Source organism: Megascapheus bottae, chromosome X, assembly GCF_031878675.1.
Source record: "Megascapheus bottae isolate mThoBot1 chromosome X, mThoBot2.hap1, whole genome shotgun sequence".
NCBI classification, from domain to species: Eukaryota; Metazoa; Chordata; class Mammalia; order Rodentia; family Geomyidae; genus Megascapheus; species Megascapheus bottae.
This window is the reverse complement of record NC_143547.1, coordinates 10,756,284-10,777,430: the sequence shown is the minus strand read 5'-3', so window position 1 is coordinate 10,777,430 and position 21,147 is coordinate 10,756,284. Positions and strand designations below refer to the sequence as shown.

At 40.8% G+C, this 21,147-nt stretch overlaps 2 protein-coding genes across 4 annotated transcripts in view; one reads left to right on the top strand and one right to left on the bottom strand.

The window, feature by feature from the left end:
- The window catches only part of CXHXorf58 (chromosome X CXorf58 homolog), a 30,802-nt gene extending 19,866 nt beyond the window's left edge, over positions 1 to 10,936 (bottom strand). Inside the window, exons 1-5 of the mRNA XM_090326050.1 lie at positions 10,859 to 10,936; positions 7,447 to 7,609; positions 5,404 to 5,494; positions 1,873 to 1,967; positions 321 to 432 (exon numbers count right to left, since the gene is read on the bottom strand). Of these exons, the coding sequence (XP_090182176.1) occupies positions 321 to 432; positions 1,873 to 1,967; positions 5,404 to 5,494; positions 7,447 to 7,589 (441 nt within the window). The 5' untranslated portion in view covers positions 7,590 to 7,609; positions 10,859 to 10,936. The remainder of the gene's footprint in view (positions 1 to 320; positions 433 to 1,872; positions 1,968 to 5,403; positions 5,495 to 7,446; positions 7,610 to 10,858) is intronic.
- Positions 10,937 to 11,112: 176 nt separating this feature from the next.
- Positions 11,113 to 21,147, top strand: part of Apoo (apolipoprotein O) — a 48,956-nt gene continuing 38,921 nt past the window's right edge. The window contains exons 1-2 of one of the 3 annotated variants that reach the window (XM_090327040.1): positions 11,113 to 11,236; positions 14,975 to 15,027. In XM_090327040.1, the coding sequence (XP_090183166.1) occupies positions 15,013 to 15,027 (15 nt within the window). In that variant the 5' untranslated portion in view covers positions 11,113 to 11,236; positions 14,975 to 15,012. Of the gene's footprint in view, positions 11,237 to 14,974; positions 15,028 to 18,016; positions 18,037 to 21,147 lie in introns of those variants that run through there. The other 2 variants (XM_090327041.1, XM_090327042.1) reach the window with 2 other exon arrangements.

Below are 21,147 nucleotides of genomic sequence, written 5' to 3'. Positions count from 1 at the left end.
CATTAAAACCTAAAATTACATCAACATTTTGAATAGTCTAAAAGCCTTGACCTATACACCATTTTAGTCCAATGTTAAAAACCCCAATTTTTAGTACAAAGAAAATGGGTGCATATTTTTTGAGCTCCTTATGCAATTTATTCAATTTTTTCTAGCTAATAAGTGAAGACATTTTGAAAGATACCAATTAAAAAATGCTACCTGCTCCCTGGGCTGTTTAATGGAGGAATAACTTAGTCTATATACTTGGAGGGAAATTCAGATACCACATAGGTGTTAAGAATCTGAATTAACATAAAATGTGCATCATGAAATATTACCTCAGTCGATGTCATTAACATGTTTTTCCCGCTGAAATACTTGCATTTACAGCTATCCGTTTGCAGAAAAATTTTAAACACGATGTAAGGTGGAAATTTTTCACCATTAAATCTGAAATAAAGACAAAAATTAGTCCTATGCCATTAATTTGGGAGTTCATTATTTCTTCCCCTTGTACTTGAGGTAGCTTATACCATTTCTCAAGTATAGGGCCAAGGCTATATGCCATGAGCATGGTAAAACGCAGTAATAAGCTGGGTGCTGGTGGCTCGCGCTTGTAATCCTAGCTACTTAGGAAGTTTAGAGCTGAGGATCCTGGTTCAAAGCTAGCCTGAGCAGACAAATCTGAGACACTCTTATCTCCAGTTAACCAGCAAAAAGTCAAAAGTGGAGCTGTGACTCAAGTGGCACAGTATCAGCATTCAATACAAAGGCTAAGAGAAAGTTAGAAGTCTTAAGTTCAAGTATCAGTACTGGCACAAAAACAATCAATAAAAACTTAGGATAAAGCCAGGCTTTGATGTCTTACACCTGTAATCCTAACTACTCAGTAAGATGAGATCTGAGGATTAAAATTGAAAGCCAGCTTTGGCAGGAAAGTTCGTTATTTACTAATAACCACCTAAAAGCTGTGTCTCAAGTGGTAGAGTGCTAGCCTTGAACAAAAAAAGCTCAAGGATATTGCTCAGATGCTGAGTTCAAGCCCTAGGGCCAGAAAAAAAACTCACAGGATGAAAAGGCCCATATATTTGTGTGCTCACAGCTATCTTTGTCAGACAGTCACAGAATGGGAGATGAGACCTACTCTCACAGCAACAACATACTTTGTTATTTTTTGGATATAGTACTAGTTTTTTTTGCCAGTTCTGGGGCTTGACCTCAGAGCCTGGGCACTGTCCTTGGGCTTTATCAAGGCTAGAGCTCTATCACTTGGGCTAAAGCACCACTTCCAGCTTTATTTATGTATGTTGTACCGAGGAATCGAACCTGGGTCTTTGTGCATGCTGAGCAGGCACTCTACCACTAGGCCAAATTCCCTGCCCTGATACTGGGTTTTGAACTCAGTGCCTCATACTTACTGGGTGGGCACTCTACCACTTGAGCTATGTTCTTAGTCCCACTCTCCTTTATTGCTTTTACTTTTGTTATTTTTTGGAGTCTCATCCTTTTTTACCTGGAGTAGACTTCAAACCATAATCCTTCTCCTGCCTCTCCTTTATAGCTGGTATTCCAGGTGTGAATCACTATACCTGGGTTGTTCATTGAGATTGTGTCTTGCTAAGTCCCCACTCCCTAGAGGCGAGTTATCATGAAACTGCTATCATCCACTCCTCAAGTAGCTGGAATTGCACGTGTGAGCAACTATGCCTTCTCTCTGATGGCAACTTTCAGCCAATGTTATGCCTTAACTTCTTCAAATAACTGATGTAAATAAAGATAACACATTTATTTATAATTATATCCTGAGAAATTATGAGGGCTTAAGAAGAGTTTCTAAGACTTCTTATTAACTATGTACTCCTTAGAATAAATCAGCATAGATATAATTACCTGAACCTGACTTTATACTTCATGCTAGGATCTTTGACAAGTTGGGCTTCTATGGGGCTCACTTTCTTCAGTATTTCATACGATGCATAATATTCCTGAAATAGATGACAGAGCTCTAAATAGAAAATACTATCCTGACCAATCTGGTGGCAATAACAGAGGATGAATGGCAAAGAGGTCAGAATGCTATACTGGGCTTGGAATTCTGAACAGATAGTTTCCTATCTTGGCTCTTCCATTTACCATCTGTGCAGACTTGAATCAGTCATTTAATCTTTTGGGGTCTTCAAGTTTGAATAACTTTCCACAGGCATTATTACCTCCCTATGACAACACTTTATAATCTATCATAATTATCTGCAAACTTATTGTGTCACTACTATAGACTTTAAGTATCATGAAGGTAGGGATAGTTACATTCTTCTTTATCAATATATTTTTAATGTGCAGTTACAGTGTTGGTATATACTAGAAATACCACAATCATTTGTGGTTAAATGAATCACTGTTAACATGAGGATGGCTACTGTAAGTTACTAGTTTTTTCTTTTTTTTGGCCAGTTGTGGGCCTTGAGCTCAGGGCCTGAGCACTGTCTTTGGAATTTTTCTCAAGGCTAGAGCTCTACCACTTGAGCTACAGCATCACCTCCAGCTTTTTTCTATGTATGTGGTACCAAGGAATCGAACCTGGGACTTTGCACGTGCTAGGCAAGCACTCTACCACTAGGCCAAATTCCCAGCCCTAGATTTTTTTCTTTTGGTGCTAGTCCTGGGACTTGAAGTTAGGGCCTAGATACTGTCGCTGAGCTATTATGCTCAAGGTTAGCACTCTACCACTTAAGCCATAGCTCCACTTCTGGCTTTTTGGTGGTCAGTTGGAGATAAGGTTAATTATGGATTTTCCTACCTGGGATGGCATTGAACCATGATCCTCAGATCTCAGCTTCCTAAATAACTAGGATTATAGGTGTAAGCTACTGGTGCCCAGCCAGTAAGTAGATTTTAAGCACCCTTTATATCTGTAACCTTATTCAATTCTAACAACAATAATAGTATTACAATACTATCACCCCCACTTTACAAAAGAGACGGTTGAGGCAGGGTGTTTTTGTAATTTATACCTCAGCATGCAGGTAGTAAATGGGGGAATTATTCAAACTTAGATATTTGACTATAGAACTCCCACTCAATGATAGTCAACCTTATACTCATGATAATTACCTAACATTTGTTATAAAAGGTTTTTTATGGGATGGGAATGTGGCTTAGTGTTAGAGTGCTTGCCTAGCATGCATGAATTCCTGGGTTTGAATCCTCAGTACCACATAAATATAAAAAGCCAGAAGTGGCACTGTGGCTTAAGTGGTAAGAGTGCTAGCTTTGAGCAAAAGAAGATCAGGGATAATGCCCAGGCCCTGAGTTCAAGCCCCAGGAGTAGCAAAACAAAACAAAACAAACAAACAACTTTTTATAAGACCACGTGAGCCATACCTTGGTTTTTGAGTGGTTAATTGGAGATAAGAGTCTCACCGGGACTTTTCTGCCACAGCTAGCTTGGAACTAGGATCCTCAGATGTCAGCCTCTTGAGTAGCTAGGGTTACAGGTGTAAGCCACTGGCATCCAGCTTATAGTTTGGTTTTTTTTTAAGAGTGGTTAAAAAAAGGGATCATATATGTTTAAAAAAAACCTGTGGACATAGTATTCAGAAACCTCTTTCCTTTTTAAAAAAATATTTTAGGTGATAGGAGTTTGGCCTAGTGGTTAGAGTGCTTGCTTAGCATGCATGGGAACCCGAGTTCAATTCTACGGTACCACATACATAGAAAAGCCAGAAGTGGTGGTGTTGCTCAAGTGGTAGAGACTAGCCCTGAGGGAAAAAGCCCAAGGACAGTGCTCAGGCCCTGAATTCAGTCCCTAGGACTGGCAAAAACTTTTTTTAAATAAGTACTTATACAAAAGGGTTTCAATTCTAGAAGTCATGTTGAATACAATTCATCTTGATCAATGTCATCTTCTCCATAATTCTCCCTATCTTTCCCTAGCCCATCCCTACCTTCAAGTTATGTAGTTCAATTTTTACAAAATATACAGTGAATATAATGATGACATTTGCTCACCCTTCTTCCCTCAATTTGTATGCATCCCTTAATTCCCTTTGAAATACATGTTCCAGATTCCTGGTATTCATTTTGTTAAATGTTAGTTGTTCAAAAGAATTACACTGTTGGGCTCCTCCCCTAAGCATATTCCCTTTACATGATTTGTTCTTTAATCAACTGGGATTATGTTCTTTATACTATTCTGACATGTTTTTCACTAACAAGCTTTCTTGGTTATCTTTCTATTGCAGTCATGCTAATTTTGTGAGGCTTAACACAGCTAAAAATTCCTTGCTGTTACACTAAAGGCTACAGTGATGTATATATTATAGAATGGATTCCTAGAAATGGGACTCTGGGCAGAAGGCACTCCTCTATTTTAGTTTAATATAATATTCTTATTTTTATATTAGCACCACTTAGTTGTACAAGGCAATTTTTGTTTTGACATGTTCATATATGCATAAGAGTTCTTTTAATTCAGAGAGTTTGTTGCTTTTGTTTTTAGTTTTGGGGACTGAACCCAGAGCTTCATACATACTTAGCATACAATAGCACCACTTAGCTACTCTCCCAACCCCTAATTTAGAGATTTTTATTGTTGGAAAATCACCATCTCATATCTTCAAGCAAGTAATCAAATTTAAAAAAACTGAGAAAATAGTCAGATGCTGATGGCTCAAGCCTGTAATCCTAGCTACTCAAGAGGCTGAGATCTAAGGGTCACCAAAGCCAGTTTGTGAAGAAAAGTCCCTGTGAGACTCTTCTCCCTAATTCACTAAAAACAAAAACAAAAATAAGAAACAATAAAGACAAACAAAAAATGAAAGTGGAGCTATGGCTCAAAGTGGTATAACACTAGCCTTGAGCAAAAAAGTTCAGGGACAATGCCCAAAAGCCCTGAGTTGAAGTCTCGTGACCCCCCCAAAAAATATCTAAACTAAGAAACTGTCAGGTGACAGTGGCTCATGCCTGCAACCCTAACTATTCAAGAGGCTGAGCTCTGAGCTAGCCCAAACAGGAATGTCTCCAATATACCTCTAATTAGCCACTGAATGTCTGGAATTAAAGCTATGGCTCAAGTCTTAGTTTGCTAGGTTTGAGCAAAAATAGCTCAGAGAGAGTGCCCAGGACCTGAGTTCAAGCCCCAGGATCAACACAATAAAAAGGTTCATTAATTTCAGAAAAAGAAGCAACAGTGGTTCATATTAAAAATAACTTAGGAATATGCATTTAAGGCTAACAAAAGAAGCAATTCCAGAACCTTATACAGTATTATTAGGTCCAACTAGAACAGATAAAGAAGGCTAGCTAGCTATTTTATCTTTAATGTATAGATCCTTCGGCTTGATCAGCAATTAAATACATAAGAAAATGATAATAAAAATATAATTAAAAATAAATCTGTCAGAGAAAAAGAAAAATACATACCGCTGCACAGATTGTGTGTTTTAGAAGTTGAAATAATGATTTGTCCAAATAAATGAGCCAATTTCTTTGTATAATTTGAGCTGAAATTTTTCTAGTAATTATGAGAAGAAAAGATAAGTTAATATTAACTACTTTTCATTTTTCTAAAATCTGGGAGAACTTTCAGTTTCTGCATCTTCCTCTTATACCTCCCCATCTCCCATGCTAAGCATGACTTAAAGAGGAATGTTTGGATATGCTAGTTGGACTAGGTCATTTGCAGTATCTTGCATTTCTCTTATATTAAAAAAGTTGGAATAAAATTGATCAGAACACTAATATATAATGAATGTATCATTAAGAGGGAAAATCATGATTTCATTGCAGTTAGTGCTTAATACTGTCCAGCCTGCTGTAGGTAGCTCACACTTGTAATTCTAGTTACTCAGGAGGCTGAAATGTGAAGATTGCAGTTTGTAGATAGCCCCACAGGAAAGTCCAGGAGCCTCTTATTTTCTGTTCTTCTACCTTCTTTCCTTGGTCTTTCCTTGTATAAGGCTCATCTCAGTTAAGTCATAGAATTATTCTGCTTTGGCTGGGTGCCAGTGACTCAAATCTCTAATCCTAATATCCAGGAGACTGAAATCCACAGGCTCTAAGTGACTCAAAGTGGTAGAGTGATATCCTTGAGCAACAAAAGCCAGTCAATGTTGCAAAGCCCTGAGCTGAAGCCCCAGTAGCCAGCACACAAGGAATAGATAAAAAAAACTGTTTCAGATTAAAAGGATAAAATAGGTACACGTTAAATTGCTTTGTAAATTATAAAGTAGTAAAATTCTAATAGTTATTCAACTTGAGGGTGCGTTTTGTGGCATTGTGAATTGAACTGGGCTTTTGTGCCTTTAAGTAGGCAATCTGTCACTTGACCACGTGCCTCCAGCCCCATTTTAGCTGTGTGTGTGTGGGGGTGGTATTATGACTTGAACTCAGAACCCTGAGCTCTTGCTTAACTTGCTTGCTCCACCGTGTGATGTGGCTCCTCTTCCTCCTCCTCCTCCTCCTCCTCCTCCTCCTCCTCCTCCTCCTCCTCCTCTCTCCTTCCCTCCCTCCCTCCCTCCCTCCGATTGGAGATGGAGTCTCACTGACTTTCTGCCCAGGTTGACTTCAAACTGCATGCACTCTTCCAAATCTCAGCTTTTGAGTAGCTAGGATTACAGAGGTGAGCTACTGATATTCAGCTTTGCCTTTTTGGTTATTTTGCCTTTTTGGTTACTCTTTTTGCCCAGGCTGGTCAAGACTGTGATGCTCCTACTTGTGCTTTCCTGTGTTGTTTGCTGCTATACCCAAGCACTAGTTGAAATGTAATCTCACACTCTGTGGGGCATGTGTGTGTGTGTGGGGGGGGGTTCCTGTGGCTTGAACTCAGGGCCTGGATGCTGTCCCCGAGCTTTCTTTTGCTCAAGGCTAGTGCTCTTACCATTTGAATTACAGGTCTACTTCCAACTTTTCCTTTTTGCCAGTCCTGGGGATTGAACTCAGGACATGGGCATTGTCCTTAGACACCTTTCCCCCCCTTCAAGGTTAGAATTCTGCCACTTGAGCCACAACACCACTTCCAGCTTTTTCTGAGTATGTGGTACCGAGGAGTCAAATCCAGGGCTTCGTGCATGCTAGAAGAGCACTCTACCACTAGGCTATGCTCCTGGCCCTTACTTCCAACTTTTTTGGTAGTTTATTGTAGATAAAAGTCCCAAAGACTTTCCTTCTCAAGCTGGCTTTGAACCATAACCCTCAGATCTCAGTCTCCTGAGTAGCAAGGATTACAGATGTGATGCACCAGTGCTTGGTTAAATTTCATGAACTTTTATGCCTGGCCCTGCCTAAAATGGAGATTTTTTTCTCTCTGTAATAGCTACGATAACAGGCTTAAACCATCACACTCTGCTAAAGTTCATTTTAAAGCACAAACATCTTTCTAAATTTACCCCACAGCAAGTTTTTTAAATTACCTAGGTAAATTTGTCCATTTGTAGAAAATGACAAAAGGCTGAAATGGGTACTTACTGTTGCTTTGCCTTTGCTTTTGCCACTTGTCGTTCCTGGGTTCTACCTGATTGTTCAGCTTCTGATTTCTGAGCATGAGTATGTGATGCTCTTGCACTTTTCTTTTTCAGAGCAGGAGTACCTGATGCTTTTGAACTTATCATTTTCCCTACAACAAAGTGATCTGAAAGTATTCAAAATAATCCTTTAAGGTCAAAATCTGTATTTTTACATCATGTGCACTAGACTCAAAGCTATGTGATTATGTTTAGAACCTTTTAAAAAGAAAGGCAGTATACATTTCTTACATGTTGCTTACAGTTTTCATTTTTTGTGCACTAAAAATATGTGCTATGTGGGAAAATCTGTTAACATTCCGATGTTTCCCTATCTCCAATCACATACTCTTTATCTCTCCTCCACACTACAGCTGGAGTTAACTTTCAAGCAATAATTCAGTATTATTGTTCTGCTATTATTACTTCACTCAACTTGCTGGATGCAGGAAGCACCCAGCCAACTGTGAAATCCACAGGGCCTAGAGAATGGAGGATTTTAATATTTCTATTTGTAATCTTTTCATCCTGGTTTTGTTAAACAGCTCTGAGACTTGAGGGAAATCAATGAAACTCTTGGTGATTCAATTCCCTCCTTGAAAAAGTAAGATGCTGAGCATTAAATTATGTGATCCTGCCTCTAATTTTTAGTAATATTTTAAAGCATTGCTCTAATTTGTATGCAGTCTCCCAAATTCTGTCATGATTTCAACATATTTTCAAGGCCGGGAGTATGGCCTAGTGGTAGAGTGCTTGCCTAGCATGCATGAAGCCCTGGGTTTGATTCCTCAGTACCATATACGTAGAAAAACCTGGAAGTATTGCTGTTATTCAAGTCGTAGAGTGATAGCCATGAGCAATCTCAAGACACTATCCAGGCTCTGAGTTCAAGCCCCAGGAACAGCAAAAAAAAGTATATACATAGAAACATATAAATATATATGTATATATATATATATATATATTTGTCGGTCATGTAGCTTGAATTCTGGGCCCAGGCTCTGTTTCTGCGCTCTATAGCCCAAGGCTACCTCCCTGGAGCAGGGCCACTTTCTAGTGGTTAACTGGAGACGAGAGACTCAGGGACTTTAGTACCCGGGTTGGCTTTGAATCACAATTCTCAGATCTCTGAGTAGCTAAGATTACAGGTGTGAGCCACCATGCCTGGCTACACACACACACACACACACACACACACACACACACACACACACACATATATATGTATATGTATATATATATGTTATGTTTTTCAAAACAAAATTCTGGTAATATGTCTCCTTTATGTATTTATTAATAAAGCCAATACATATTTCATTTTTGGGGGGTCATGGGACTTGAACATGGCCTGGGCACTGTTCCTGTGCTCTTCAGCTCAAGGCTACCACCCTACCCTTGAGCCAAGCCCCACTTCCCACTTTCTAGAGGTTAATTGGAGTTAAGAGTCTCAGGTCCTTTTGTGCTTGGGCTGGCTTTGAACCTTGATCCTCAGATCTGAGCCTCCTGAGTAGCTAGGATTATAGGCGTAAGCCACCACACCCGGCCATACTTCATTTTTGAAGTCGTCATGAGCACATGACTGTAACATGGTGTGAAAAAGGTCTCTGCTTTCGGTTGATGACAATGTCACAGGTATTGCTCATCCTACTGCAGTTTGTTGCCTACACTATAATCCAAAGAAATGCTAACATTCAGTTAGTTAAAATGAAGTTGTCATTTTCCTCCCGCCTGAGTTTACCCCTGCAAGTAAAAAATAGTGCTCAAATTTATCACTGAGCTTTCCACATTAATTTATATATTACATTACTGGTGTGAGGCCTTCAGAGTCTGCTGTTTCTCTTTGGGGATGGGGAAGGGAATGGGGAAGGGGATGGTTTACAATATACAATCTGCCTAGGAACTAGGAAAACAATCCTTAACACGTGGGAATTGTCCTGGTACTTGACTAGGCCTTAGTGTTTCTACTTCCTACCACCACCCAAAGTTCTAACATCACAGTGAAGTTTTGCTTCCTTGATTTGCTTCCATATTCTGCAACAAATCAAATATTCTTACACAAATGCCTTAGTTTTCTTCAAATATGCCTTTTTCCCCAATAAGAAAATCAACCTTGGGGCAGGGAGTGTGTGGTCTAGTGGTAGAGTGCTTCCCTTGTATGCATGAAGCCCTGGGTTCAATTCCTCCCTACCACATACACAGAAAAATCCAGAAGTGGTGCTATGGCTCAAGTGGCACTAGCATTGAGCAAAAGGTGTCCAAGAATAGTGCCCAGGGCCGGAGTTCAAGCCCCAGAACTTGCAAAAAAGGAAGAAAAACTCAACCTCTTCAGTGACAGATGTATTCCTACTGGACTTTTTTTTGTCAATCCTAAAGCTTAAAGTCAGCACCTATGCACTGCCCCTGAATGTCTTTTGCACAAGGCTAGCACTCTACCACTTGAGCCCCAGCACCACTTATGGCTTTTTATGGGTATGTGGTTCTGAGGCATCGAACCCAGGCTTTCAGGCATGCTAGACAAGCACTCTACCATGAAGCCACATTCCAAGTTCCCTACTGGTCTTAAGGGGGCAGTGACATGTCATTGCACAACTCCCAATATGTGGGTACCCATCTATATTGGTCCTTTATTTTCTATCAGATTGTTTCAGAAATACAGAATATGAAATATACCCTTTTTATGAGACAGCCTAAGAATATTTTAGGCTAGAGCACAGACTTCAAAGCGTTTGAATCTTGGCTTCTGACTTCACATTAGTGATTTTATTTTTGGTTCCTGTCTTGGGGCTTGAACTTAAGGCCTGGGCACTGTACCTGGGCTTTTGCTCAAGGCTTGTGCTCTACCTCTTGAGCTATAGGTTCATTTTCAGATTTTTTTGGGTAGAAAGAGTTTCATAGGCATTTATTTCTGGGCTGTCTTTCAACCATGATCCTTAGATCTCAGTCTTGTGAATAGCTAGATTTCAGGAGTGAGCCACCAGCTATATTAGTATTTTTTTTATTATTCTGGTTAATATCAATTGCCGTTATCAATTATTTCTGTAATATTAAAGAACTAATAATTGATTCCCAGTGAAGGACTTACAAGTGAAGGGGCGGGTAACCCTATCAATAGACTTTCGTGGCAAAAGGACATGGCAAATTGAAATTCGAGAAATAGTCTGCGGTAAAAACCTAACAATCTTTTGTGAGGTTAATTGTAAAAATTTGAGCAATAGTCTGTGGTAAAAATCTAACAATCTTTTGTGAGGTTAATTGTAACGCTTAAAGCAGGGACTCTAAGAGGCCTTCCAAAACTTCCGAAGTCACCCAAGAGCCCTTGCCGGGTCGATTCAGTCTCCCAGAATTCTCAGCCCATGCCACTGAGTATCCAATAGTACCGGCATCGGAAGCCAATTCCTAGAGTTGCTTCGCACCTCCCTTCCCTCGCCTCGGCGCGACGCCCGCCTAGAACGGACGCTTTCTGTAGCCTAGCAACAGTCGGCGAGGAGGCGGACCTTTCAGGAGGGCGGGTCTTCGGAACGCCCGCTAACCGGACGTGCTAAGCTGCTGCTGAGCGACGCCGCTTCCAGCCCACTTGGTTTGAAGCAATTCTTCATTCAATTGAACTGGCAGCACTGCCGTCACAAACACCCCAGCCCGCTTGCGGTTGAGGGAATTACGGCCCTCCCGGGCCTCCGTAGTGACTTTTCTATAGTAGGCGGGGCCGAGGCCGGGGTGACCCTGCCGGAGCCGCGGCTGCCAGCGACATGTTCAAGGTGAGAGCGTGGAACGGATTAGCGCTGTCATCGCCCCCTCCCGGCTGTCTGGAGCTTTTCCCACCCTCTCGTGGGGCCTCTCCGGAGACCAGGCCCCGCGCGCCTCTAAGGGTGTTCCCGCCTTTGGGTCGGCGGTGTCCTGGCCCCGCGGTTCGGTCGTGAGATGGGAGTCGCGGGAGCTGGTGCCGGGCGGAGGCGTGACCGTCTAGGGTGGATGGGATAGGCAATTTGTGCGCATGCCTTTGTGAATAAAACACTTGGAAAAGCACTTCCCTCCAAAGAACCCACTTCCCCTGGCTTGCCACTTAGGCATCATGGGTAGGGGTAGGTCAGCTTTGGTTGCTTGGCAGGATCTGGTTTCCAACCTGGAATATGGGTGGGGGAGGGTCATCTTCGGAGCTACTGAGGGGGACGCTGTTTTCAGAATGGTTGAGAAAGGAGTTTTACTTTGTTCTCCAGTGAACTTTACTAATATGAGCAATTGACTCCCTTAGGTTTTTTTTTTTTTTGATCCTACGGCTTGAACTCAAGGCCTGTCCCTGAGGTTTTTTTTTCCCCTTTAAGCCACAGCTTCATGTCCTCCTTTAAGTTTTCTTTCTTTCTTTTTTTTTTTTCAGTTCGTCTCCTTTGAAAGAAATCAACTTTTTACACTGAAGATTATTTGAGTCTTTAAAAAGCCATAGTGCTCATCAAGTCCCCAAATTGTATCTTCCTCATTTAAAAGTTTCATCGACTTTCAATGTGCATTGGGGCCCATTAGGAAATGCTACAGAGTCAGATTGTGGCCGTCCATTTCTGGTATTGCCACTTTTTAGCCATGTGGTCTTGTTCTCTGCCTGTTTTTCTATTGGTGAAATTAGGGTAATAGCCCCCATGCCATAGTGGTTTTATAAGTAAATTGGTGTAGTAAAACCGCTAGAAAATGCTCTGGTATACTTGCAGTTTTTAGTCAGTTCAGACTTTAATCATCAATACAGATACCAGAAGCAACTTGCCATTCATTTGATTTTTGTATTAAACACCTATTACATGCTAACAGTGCAGCTCCATTTTAGGGTTATCATTGGCAAGGTATATATTGTGACCTGTTTCACTTACATGCATACCAATAATGTAGTGTAATAGTCAAAAGAGAGCCTCAGTCCGTCAAAGGCTCTGTAGCTAGAGTTCAGGTGATCTTTAGGAGACTGGAAACTATTTTAACTAATTACCAGCTGCAATTCAGCATTTCCTTCACCTAGCAATGTGGGTAGCCATTCTAGTTATCTGCAAATAACTAAAATGAACCACCTAAAATCAGTGTCTTCAAACGAATATCTCTTAATGTGTGAATTAGCTGTGCAGTTACACAGGGAGTAAAACTAGTGTTATCCCAGTCATGCAGTTACACTGGCTGTTTGACTAAAAAATAGCCTTACTCCCTCTAGGGAGCATTGTGCTCCTCCATGTGCAAAGCTTGGGCTTCATATGGTTCCTGGGTTCCAGGAGGGCAGATATCCATGCCCATTTCTCTGCATCGTATTTGTTGATGATAAGCCACTATTCAGAGTTGCTATGGTAGGTGGCTATAAGAGGCCATGAATATAAGGAAGAGTGCTTGATTGGGGGCCATTGATTGAACAAGATTCTACAGCAAGAAACCACAGTCATATTAGTAGCACTTGCCACTGATAGGAATCACAATACCAGTTCAAAACAGGTATTTTCCTATCATATTACAGTTGTTGCAGATTTCAAAACACCATTTATGCTCATCACTACATCGAAATTATGGAAGTTCTTAAGTTTTTCTGTTTTTGCTAGTAATAGAATTTAAACTCAGGGCGTGAGTTGCTTGGATTTTTAGCTCAAGGATGGCACTGTACCACTTGAGCCAAATCCCTACTTCTGGCTTTTTGCTGGTTACTGAGAGATTAGAGTTTCTTGGATTTGTATTCCATGCCTGGCTTCAAACTACAATCCTCAGATCTCAGCCTCATCAGTTGTTAGGATTGTAGGTGATGTGAGCCATCAATGCCTCGAAGATTTTTTTAAAATTAATAGACTAATAAAGAAGCATATATCCTGTATCAGAAGTTTGGATTTAAAAAATCTTACATAATTATTTTATTTTATTTTATTTTTTTGCCAGTCCTGGGCTTGAGCTCAGGGCCTGAGCACTGTCCTTGGACTTTCTCAAGGCTAGAGCTCTACCACTTGAGCCTCAGCACCACTTCCGGCTTTTTTCTATGTATGTGGTACCGAGGAATCGAACCCGGGTCTTCATGCATGCTAGGCAAGCACTTTAACCACTAGGCCAAACTCCCGGCCACATAATTATTTTAATGTAATTGTTTTATGCAATTAGAGGCATTCTAATTCACCAAAAAGTCAAGAAATCCCTGAAGACTTTAGAGGTTTCATAGAAAGAACATTTAAATTTAATTTCAAAAGATAGGTATGAATAAGTCAGCTGAGTAAGTGAGGGGTGTGTAGATCAACAGTGGTCCTTGATTTTAGGCACGTGTTTATATCTCAGTTTGATCCATTAAGGGAAAACTGAAGTCATGGGTGCTTAATGTGTATTTTGGATAGAAATGGATCACAACAAACCTTAGAGGACACTAAAGTCTAAGAAATAAGTGAAGGGTGAGCGTAGACCAAAAACAGAGGACACCTACATGGTTGATGGAAAAGAGTGATACTTAGAAAAGGTTGTTTTGTTGTTGTTGTTTTGCCAGTCCTGGGGCTTGAACTCAGGCCTGCACACTGTCCTTGGACTTTCTCAAGGCAAGTGCTTTATTGCTTGAGTCATAGCATCACTTTGGGCTTTTTCTTTTTGGTGTATTGGTATTGAGGAATTGAACCCTGGGCTTTGTGCATGGGAGGCAAGCACTCTACCACTAGGTCACACTCCTGGCCTGAAAAGATTTTTTTTGCGGGGTCATGGGGCTTGAAAGTATGCCTGGGTGCTCTCCCTGAGCTCTTCAGCTCAAGGCTTCTGCCCTACCCTGGTACCAAGTCCCTGTTCCCCTGTTTTCTGGAAGTTAATTGGAGATAAGACTCAGGTCCTTTTGTGCCTGGGCTGGCTTTGAACCTTGATCATCAGATCTCAGCCTCCAGAGTAGCTAGGATTACAGGCGTGAGCCACCACGCTGCCTGGCTCCAAAAGATTTTTTTAAGAAGAGATGAAATTTAGTTGGGCACCAGTGGATCATGCCTGTAATCCTAGCTACTCAGGAGGCTAAGATCTGAGGATCTGTGTTTGAAGCCAGCCCAAGTCAGCCTGGGCAGAAAAGTCCCAGTTAGCCACTCAAAAACTGTAAGTGGAACTGGCTCAAGTGGTAGCTTTCCCGGAGCACCAACGGGCTCAGGGACACCACCTAGTCCTTGCATTCAAGCCCCACAACCGATGAAAAAAAGAGAGAAAACAGTTTTTAAACAGATCCTGTAGATGAGGTCAGTACTAGAATACCTTGCACAGGAGGACTTGGGTTTTATCCTCAGCACTGTAGAGTAGGAGAGAGAAGCAGCAGGGAACAGAGGAAGAAAACTAAGGGAGGAAAGTTATAAGGTCAGATCATTAGTTGTTTAAATAGTAAGGAAAATTATCTCACAAAGTCCAGAAGAAGGATAAATCCTGGGCTTATTGATTCAGTGATCAACAGTACCATCAGGGACTAGTCTAACTTTCCCCAGTAATGTTGGTTTTCATTATGGTTATAACTATTAGTAACATGCACTTTTCTCATTCACTAGAGCAAGAGGAGAGAGGACAGAACTCCAACGCTTGGACTATGTTCTTCCTTCAGGTCTGATTGGACCAGCTTGGTTTAGGTGTCTGCCCTGATCCAATAACAAGTGACTGGAGAATGTCATTCTTTCATTGGCTTAAGCTAAACACCAGTACTTTACTTTTTTTTGTCATGGGACTTGAACTCTGAGCCTGGGTGTTGTCCCTGAGTTCTTCAGCTCCAGGCTACCACCGTACCCTTGGAGCCACAGTGACACTTCAGGTTTTCTGCTACTTGGAGATAAGAGTTCTCACAGACTTTTTAGTGTCCAGGCTGACTTTAAACTGCAATCCTCAGATTTCAGCCTCCTGAGTAGCTAGGATTACAGGCGTGAGCTACCATGCTGGCTCAGTACTTGAATCACAGGAAATTCATGAACACAGAGTGGTTCTTTTTTTTTTTTTGGTTAGTCGTAGGGCTTGAACTCAGGGCCTAGGCACTGTCCTTGGACACATTTTGCTCAAGGCTAGCACTATACCACTTGAGCCACAGTACCACTTTCTGGCTTTTTCTCTGTATGTGGTACTGAGGAATCCATCTCAGAGCTTTGTGCATGCTAGGAAAGCATTCCAGCCTACACTCACAGCCTTTATTTTATTTTTCATTGTTATTATTAAGGTGATGTACAGAAGGGTTACAGTTACATGAGTCAGGTAATGAGAATGTTTCTTTTGTGGCAATTTTACCGCTTCCCTCTTTCCCAGTTTTTCCCTCCTGTCCCCACCCACAAGCTGTATAGTTCATTTTCAATATAGTGTCTTGTGAGTACCCCGCTGCATTTGTTTACCCTTTGTCCCTCCACTTCTGTGCCCCCTCTTACCTTCCTATAGTTTCTTGTGTTTTTTGAGGTAGATGATTTTATGATTGTGGTAGAATTCAGAACAGAAAAATGTCTGATAGCATAGCTACTACAGATCTCTGCTGAGTAGAGACAGAGCACATGGTAGAATTGATCTAGCTTTGGAATTAACAACTTGGTGCAACTCTAGGCCCAGAGGACAAAGGAAATGATAGTATAGATATCAGTGGAAAAAGTACAATGAATGTAACTAATTATATGCATATCTAATTAAAATATTTTAATTATAACTTGATTTAGTTATTCATCCTAAGGCCACCAGGGGGCATTTATGGATTAAAAACGCATTTGACAAGTCTCACAGTATTTGCTTTCTGTTGTAGGAGCAACTTCCTGTGTTGCTACTAGAAGTTTAAATATTGAATACATATACCTAGTCCTCCCCCAGATGTGAGTGATTTAATTTTATTCATTTTACTTATTCCTGTTCATCTATGGGATGGGCACTGGGCAAGACCTTAATGAGTACAAGTGAAAAGTCTAGGTTTTTGTGTAGAAGGGACTTCACCAATCTGCCCATACATCAGAATTATTTGAGGCCACAAATAGTTCACAAGACCTTGTGCCCAGCTTTTTTTTTTCTTTTTCTTTTTTGGTCCTGGGGCTTGCACTCTGAGCCTGGGCCCTGTCCCTGAGCTTATCAGCTCAAGGCTACTGCCCTACCCCTTGAGCGACAGCACCCCTTCCAGTTTTCTGGTGGTTAATTGTAGATAAGAGTGTCACAGACTTTAGACTTTAGTGTCCAGGCTGGTTTTGAACTGTGATCCTGAGGAGCTAGGATTACAGGGGAAAGCCACCTCACCTAGCTTTGTGCACAGCATTGATTTCCTTTTTCTTAGATGAGGACTAGGAATCTATAGGGTTTATTGTTGTTTCCCCCTTAGGAGACTGTGAAACTTTTGTTTCAGAAACTTATATGAGGTTACTGGCACAGATATAATAAAGGCATTACAGTGTATTGGATCTCAACCTTGACTTCCTGCTAGAGACGCCTGGGAAGCCTTTAAAAATCTCCATGTTTAGTCAGGACCTTAGAAAAATAACTCTAAGGGTGGAATATAGATATTAAGTGTTTGGAGCAGTCATACAAGCTAAAGAAATACTGATTTATAGGGAAACATACCAGCAGGGGGCATCAGAAGTCCTTATTGAGAGCATCTTTGCACTGACTTTGAAGCTAGGAGCCAAGGTTGAAAGGATTGTTCAAGCAAAGAAGAAAAAATTCAGGCAAGGACACAGAAGAGGATTTAGTACAATGTTAAGACCTTGTTAGTGAAAGAAAAGTGCTAATACAATTTTCTTTATCTGTTACTGTAAGAGTCACACTAACCTCAAATTGTGTAGATTAAATTCACTCAGATCTAAAGCTTAGAAGAGTATCTGGCACAAAGTGTTCAGGACGTATTAGCTGTTGTTAAGTTTTAGTTGCCATCTTATAGGAAACTGATGAAGTTGTGTTATGGTAGTGCATGTATGCTTGGGGCCCTCCAAAAGTATTTGTTTGAGCTGGGTGTCCGTGGCTCATGCCTGTAATCCTAGCAATTCAGGAGGCTGAGATCTGAGGATTGTAGTTTAAAGTCAGCCCACACAGTAAAAGTCCATGAGACTCAGCTCCAAAAATACTACCAAAAAAGCAGGAAGTGGAGCTGTGGCTCAAGTGTAGGGCTCTGGCCTGAAGAAAAAAAAAACACCTAAAACACCTGCAGGACAGCACCCAGACCCAGAGGTCAAGCCCCAGGTCGCCACAACCAAATGTAATAGTTGATTGGAAGTGGTGGAGGATTCAAGGTTTCTGTTTTAAAACAATTGGATGGTTAAATCTATCTACTGAGATTTTTACAAAGTGTAAGAAAATTGTGTTTGTAGGACATCAACAGTTGGTAGCAGTTGACAGAACCTAAAACTCTAGTTCAAGCTGGTTCTCTGCTAACTGAGAGGCCCCTGGGTTGAGAAGATAGTTTAGTGAAAACCATGTGAGTCATTTCCTTCCTTAAGGGCAACCATGTGATCTGTGCCCTAAGCTCACCACGTGGGATTGCTGGAGTGAACAGGTTGCTGGAGTGAATGTCGTTAGGTGTAACTCATTATTACCTCACACATTCTTTGTGGCTTGGTTGGATGCCTGTATTGCTTGTCTTCCTGAAACTAATTTTCTTACCATGTTATTGGTATGTTACTAATTAAGTAAAAAAATAAGGGGAGAATTATGTTAAATAAAAAGAAAAGTTGTTTTCCATTTTAAGGTAAAGCACACCAACTTCTGTACTTGAATATTTTAATGGCTACACACTTTTATCGGTCGTGAGACTTGAACTCAGGGGCCTCAGCACTGTCCTTGAGCTTTCTTGTTCAAGTCTGACATCTACCACTTGAGCCAAAGCCACTTCTGCCTTTTTGGTAGTTAACTGAAGATAAGAGTTTCACAGACTTTCCTGCCCATGCTGGCTTTGAACTACAATCCTCAGATCTGTCTTGCAAGTAGCTAGTATTACAGGTATGAGAACTACTGGTGCCTGGTTAGGGCTACACATTTATTTTGCCAGTCATGGGGCTTGAACTCAGGGCTTGGGCATTGTCCTTGGACACTTTTTTTTTACTCAAGGCTAGAGTTCTACCACTTGAACCACAACACCACTTCTGGCTTTCTCCGTGTATGTGGTACCGAGAAATCAAACTCAGGGCTTGGTGCATGTGAGGCGAGTGCTCTATCACTAGGCTATACTCCTGGCCCAGGGCTACATATTTTGAAAGGTTATTATCTTTCAGAGATTTGTATTTTCCTTATACTCATAGTATCTTCAGGAATTATAGTGAATACATTTTACTTGCATAAATCCATTTTTATGGGTAGAACTGACTTTATTTTATTGTAGAAGGAAGTTGAATATAGGTCATAAAGAAAAAAATCTAACTTGTAGTGCTGGCCACAGTCTTAAGGCACAGGCTCAGATTTTGGTTGTGTTTCTGCTGAACTTTTTTTTTTGCCAGTCCTGGGGCTTGAACTCAGGGCCTGGGCACTGTCCTTGGACACTTTTTTTGCTCAAGGCTATCTTTCTGCCACTTTAGCCACAGCACCACTTCTAGTTTTTTTTGTGTATGTGGTACCAAGGAATTGAACCCAGGGCATTGTGTATGCTAAACGATTATTCTACCACTAGGCTATGCTCCCAGCCTCTTCTGACTTTGGCTGAAGAATTTGATTTTTTTTTTGCCAGTCCTATAGCTTGAGCTTAGGACCTGAGCACTGTCCTTGGGCTTTCTCAAGGCTAGCACTCTACCACTTGAGCCACAGCACCACTTTTTCTATGTATGTGGGGTGCTGAGGAATCGAACCCGGGTCTTTGTGCATGCTAGGCAAGCACTCTTACCACTAGGCCAAACTCCCAGCCCCGGATGATTATTTTTTCTTTTCCACTACTGGGATTAAACCCAGGACCTTGAGTATAAGTAAGCACTTTACCACCCAGCCCTTTTATTTTTATTTTTGGGGATATGGTCTCTCTAATTTTACCCTGGCTGACTTTGAACTATAAGTTCTCCTGCTTCTGCCTTAATAGCTGGATGATAGGAGCGAACTAGCCTATCAAGCGTTTGTTTATTTTTTTAGTGCTGGTACTGAGGCTCGATCTCTGGGCCTCATACTTGTTCATAGCTGGAGTTTTTGCTAGTTAAGTGTAGGTAAGAGTCTCTTAGAGCCAGGTGCTGGTGTCTCCTATAATCCTACCTTATCAGGAGACCTTTATCTCCAAAAAACTACTCAGAAAAAGCTAGACAGTGTGCTGTGGCTCAAGTGGTGGAGCGCTAACCTTGAGCAAAAGAAGTTCAAGGACAGTGCCCAGGACTAACAAAATTGGTCTCTTGGTTTTGTCTGCTTGAACTGGCTTTGAAAAGTGAGTAACTAGGATTATAGGAGTGAGCCAGCAGTCCCCAGCGCATACTCATAATAAGGTTTCTTAAAGTTACTGCTGTACTATGAGAATACTAATTTGCCCCTCTGTATCTCACAGGTTTGTTGGGAAGTTCAAATGGGATCAAATGGGATGGCTTATATGAAAAGAATGGTGAACTACAAAATATTTGTGATGTAAAGTATTTCCCCTCTCTCCTGCATTATATCCATGAAGTAATTTATGGTTGCACATTAGTGCTTTGGATCTAGCTTGGTAAAAATGTAGGGTAACATGTATAAATTCACACATTACTTGGAGGTAAATTCTGCTTGGGGCACTGTGTTCTTCCATCTACCTCTAAAATGCATCTAGCACTGGAGGAGAAGGAAGTAGCTGAAAGATACCTTAACAGAACTGGGAGATCCGCAGATTTTATGTAGCATTAATGGACAAAAGGAATGGGGAAATTAGAAATAAAATGGAGAAAAGAAGAACATTTGCTAGATATTCAAGAAATGAAATTAACTCATGAGGCTTGTTCATGTTTATAGATTTGTAACAATCTATATGTATATATGTTCTATACCCACACCCTTTCTAGGCCAAACTGGAACTTCTTAGAGGCTAAGAAATGAACCTTTAGATTTGTGGGGAATATTTAAAATTATTGCAGGTAATTGTAGGACTATTTACAGTAGCCAATTTAAGGAAGCAGTCTAGGTGTCAACCAATGAATGGTTAAGGAAAATATGGTACAAATATACAATTGAGTATTATTCAGCTATAAAGGAAGATGAAATTATCATTTGTAGGAAAATAGAGGGAAGTTGAGATCATCAGATTAAGCCAAATATGCTAGATTCAGATATAAATATGGAGTGGCTTTTTAAAAATACATGCATGAAAATATCATAATATATGCTAATAAAATTTAGAAATTAAAAATAATTACTATAATTATGTAGATGTATAAGAAATATCTAGGGTGGGGGAAGGGAAATGGGGACCAAGACATGAGAAAGGGTATCAATGTATGTGAAAAAATGCACATTCTATCTGGTGAATATAATGTAACCCTTCTATTAATTACAATAAAAATATATGAAAAAAAAGGAATATCTAGGAAGTGGTGTTGTGGTTCAAGTGGTAGAGCCTTGAGGTGAAGAGCTCAGGGTCTGTGCCCAGGCCCAGAGTTCAAAAAAAGAAAAAAAAAACTCTAAAGCTGGGTGTTGGTGACTCACCCTATAATCCTAGCAACTCAGGAGCCTGAGATCTGAGGATTGTGATTTGAAGCCAGTCCAGGCAGGAAAGTCTACGGGACTCTTATCTTCAGTAAACTAAGAAAAAAAAAGCCAGAAATGAAAACAGGCTGAAGTAGTAGAGCACTAG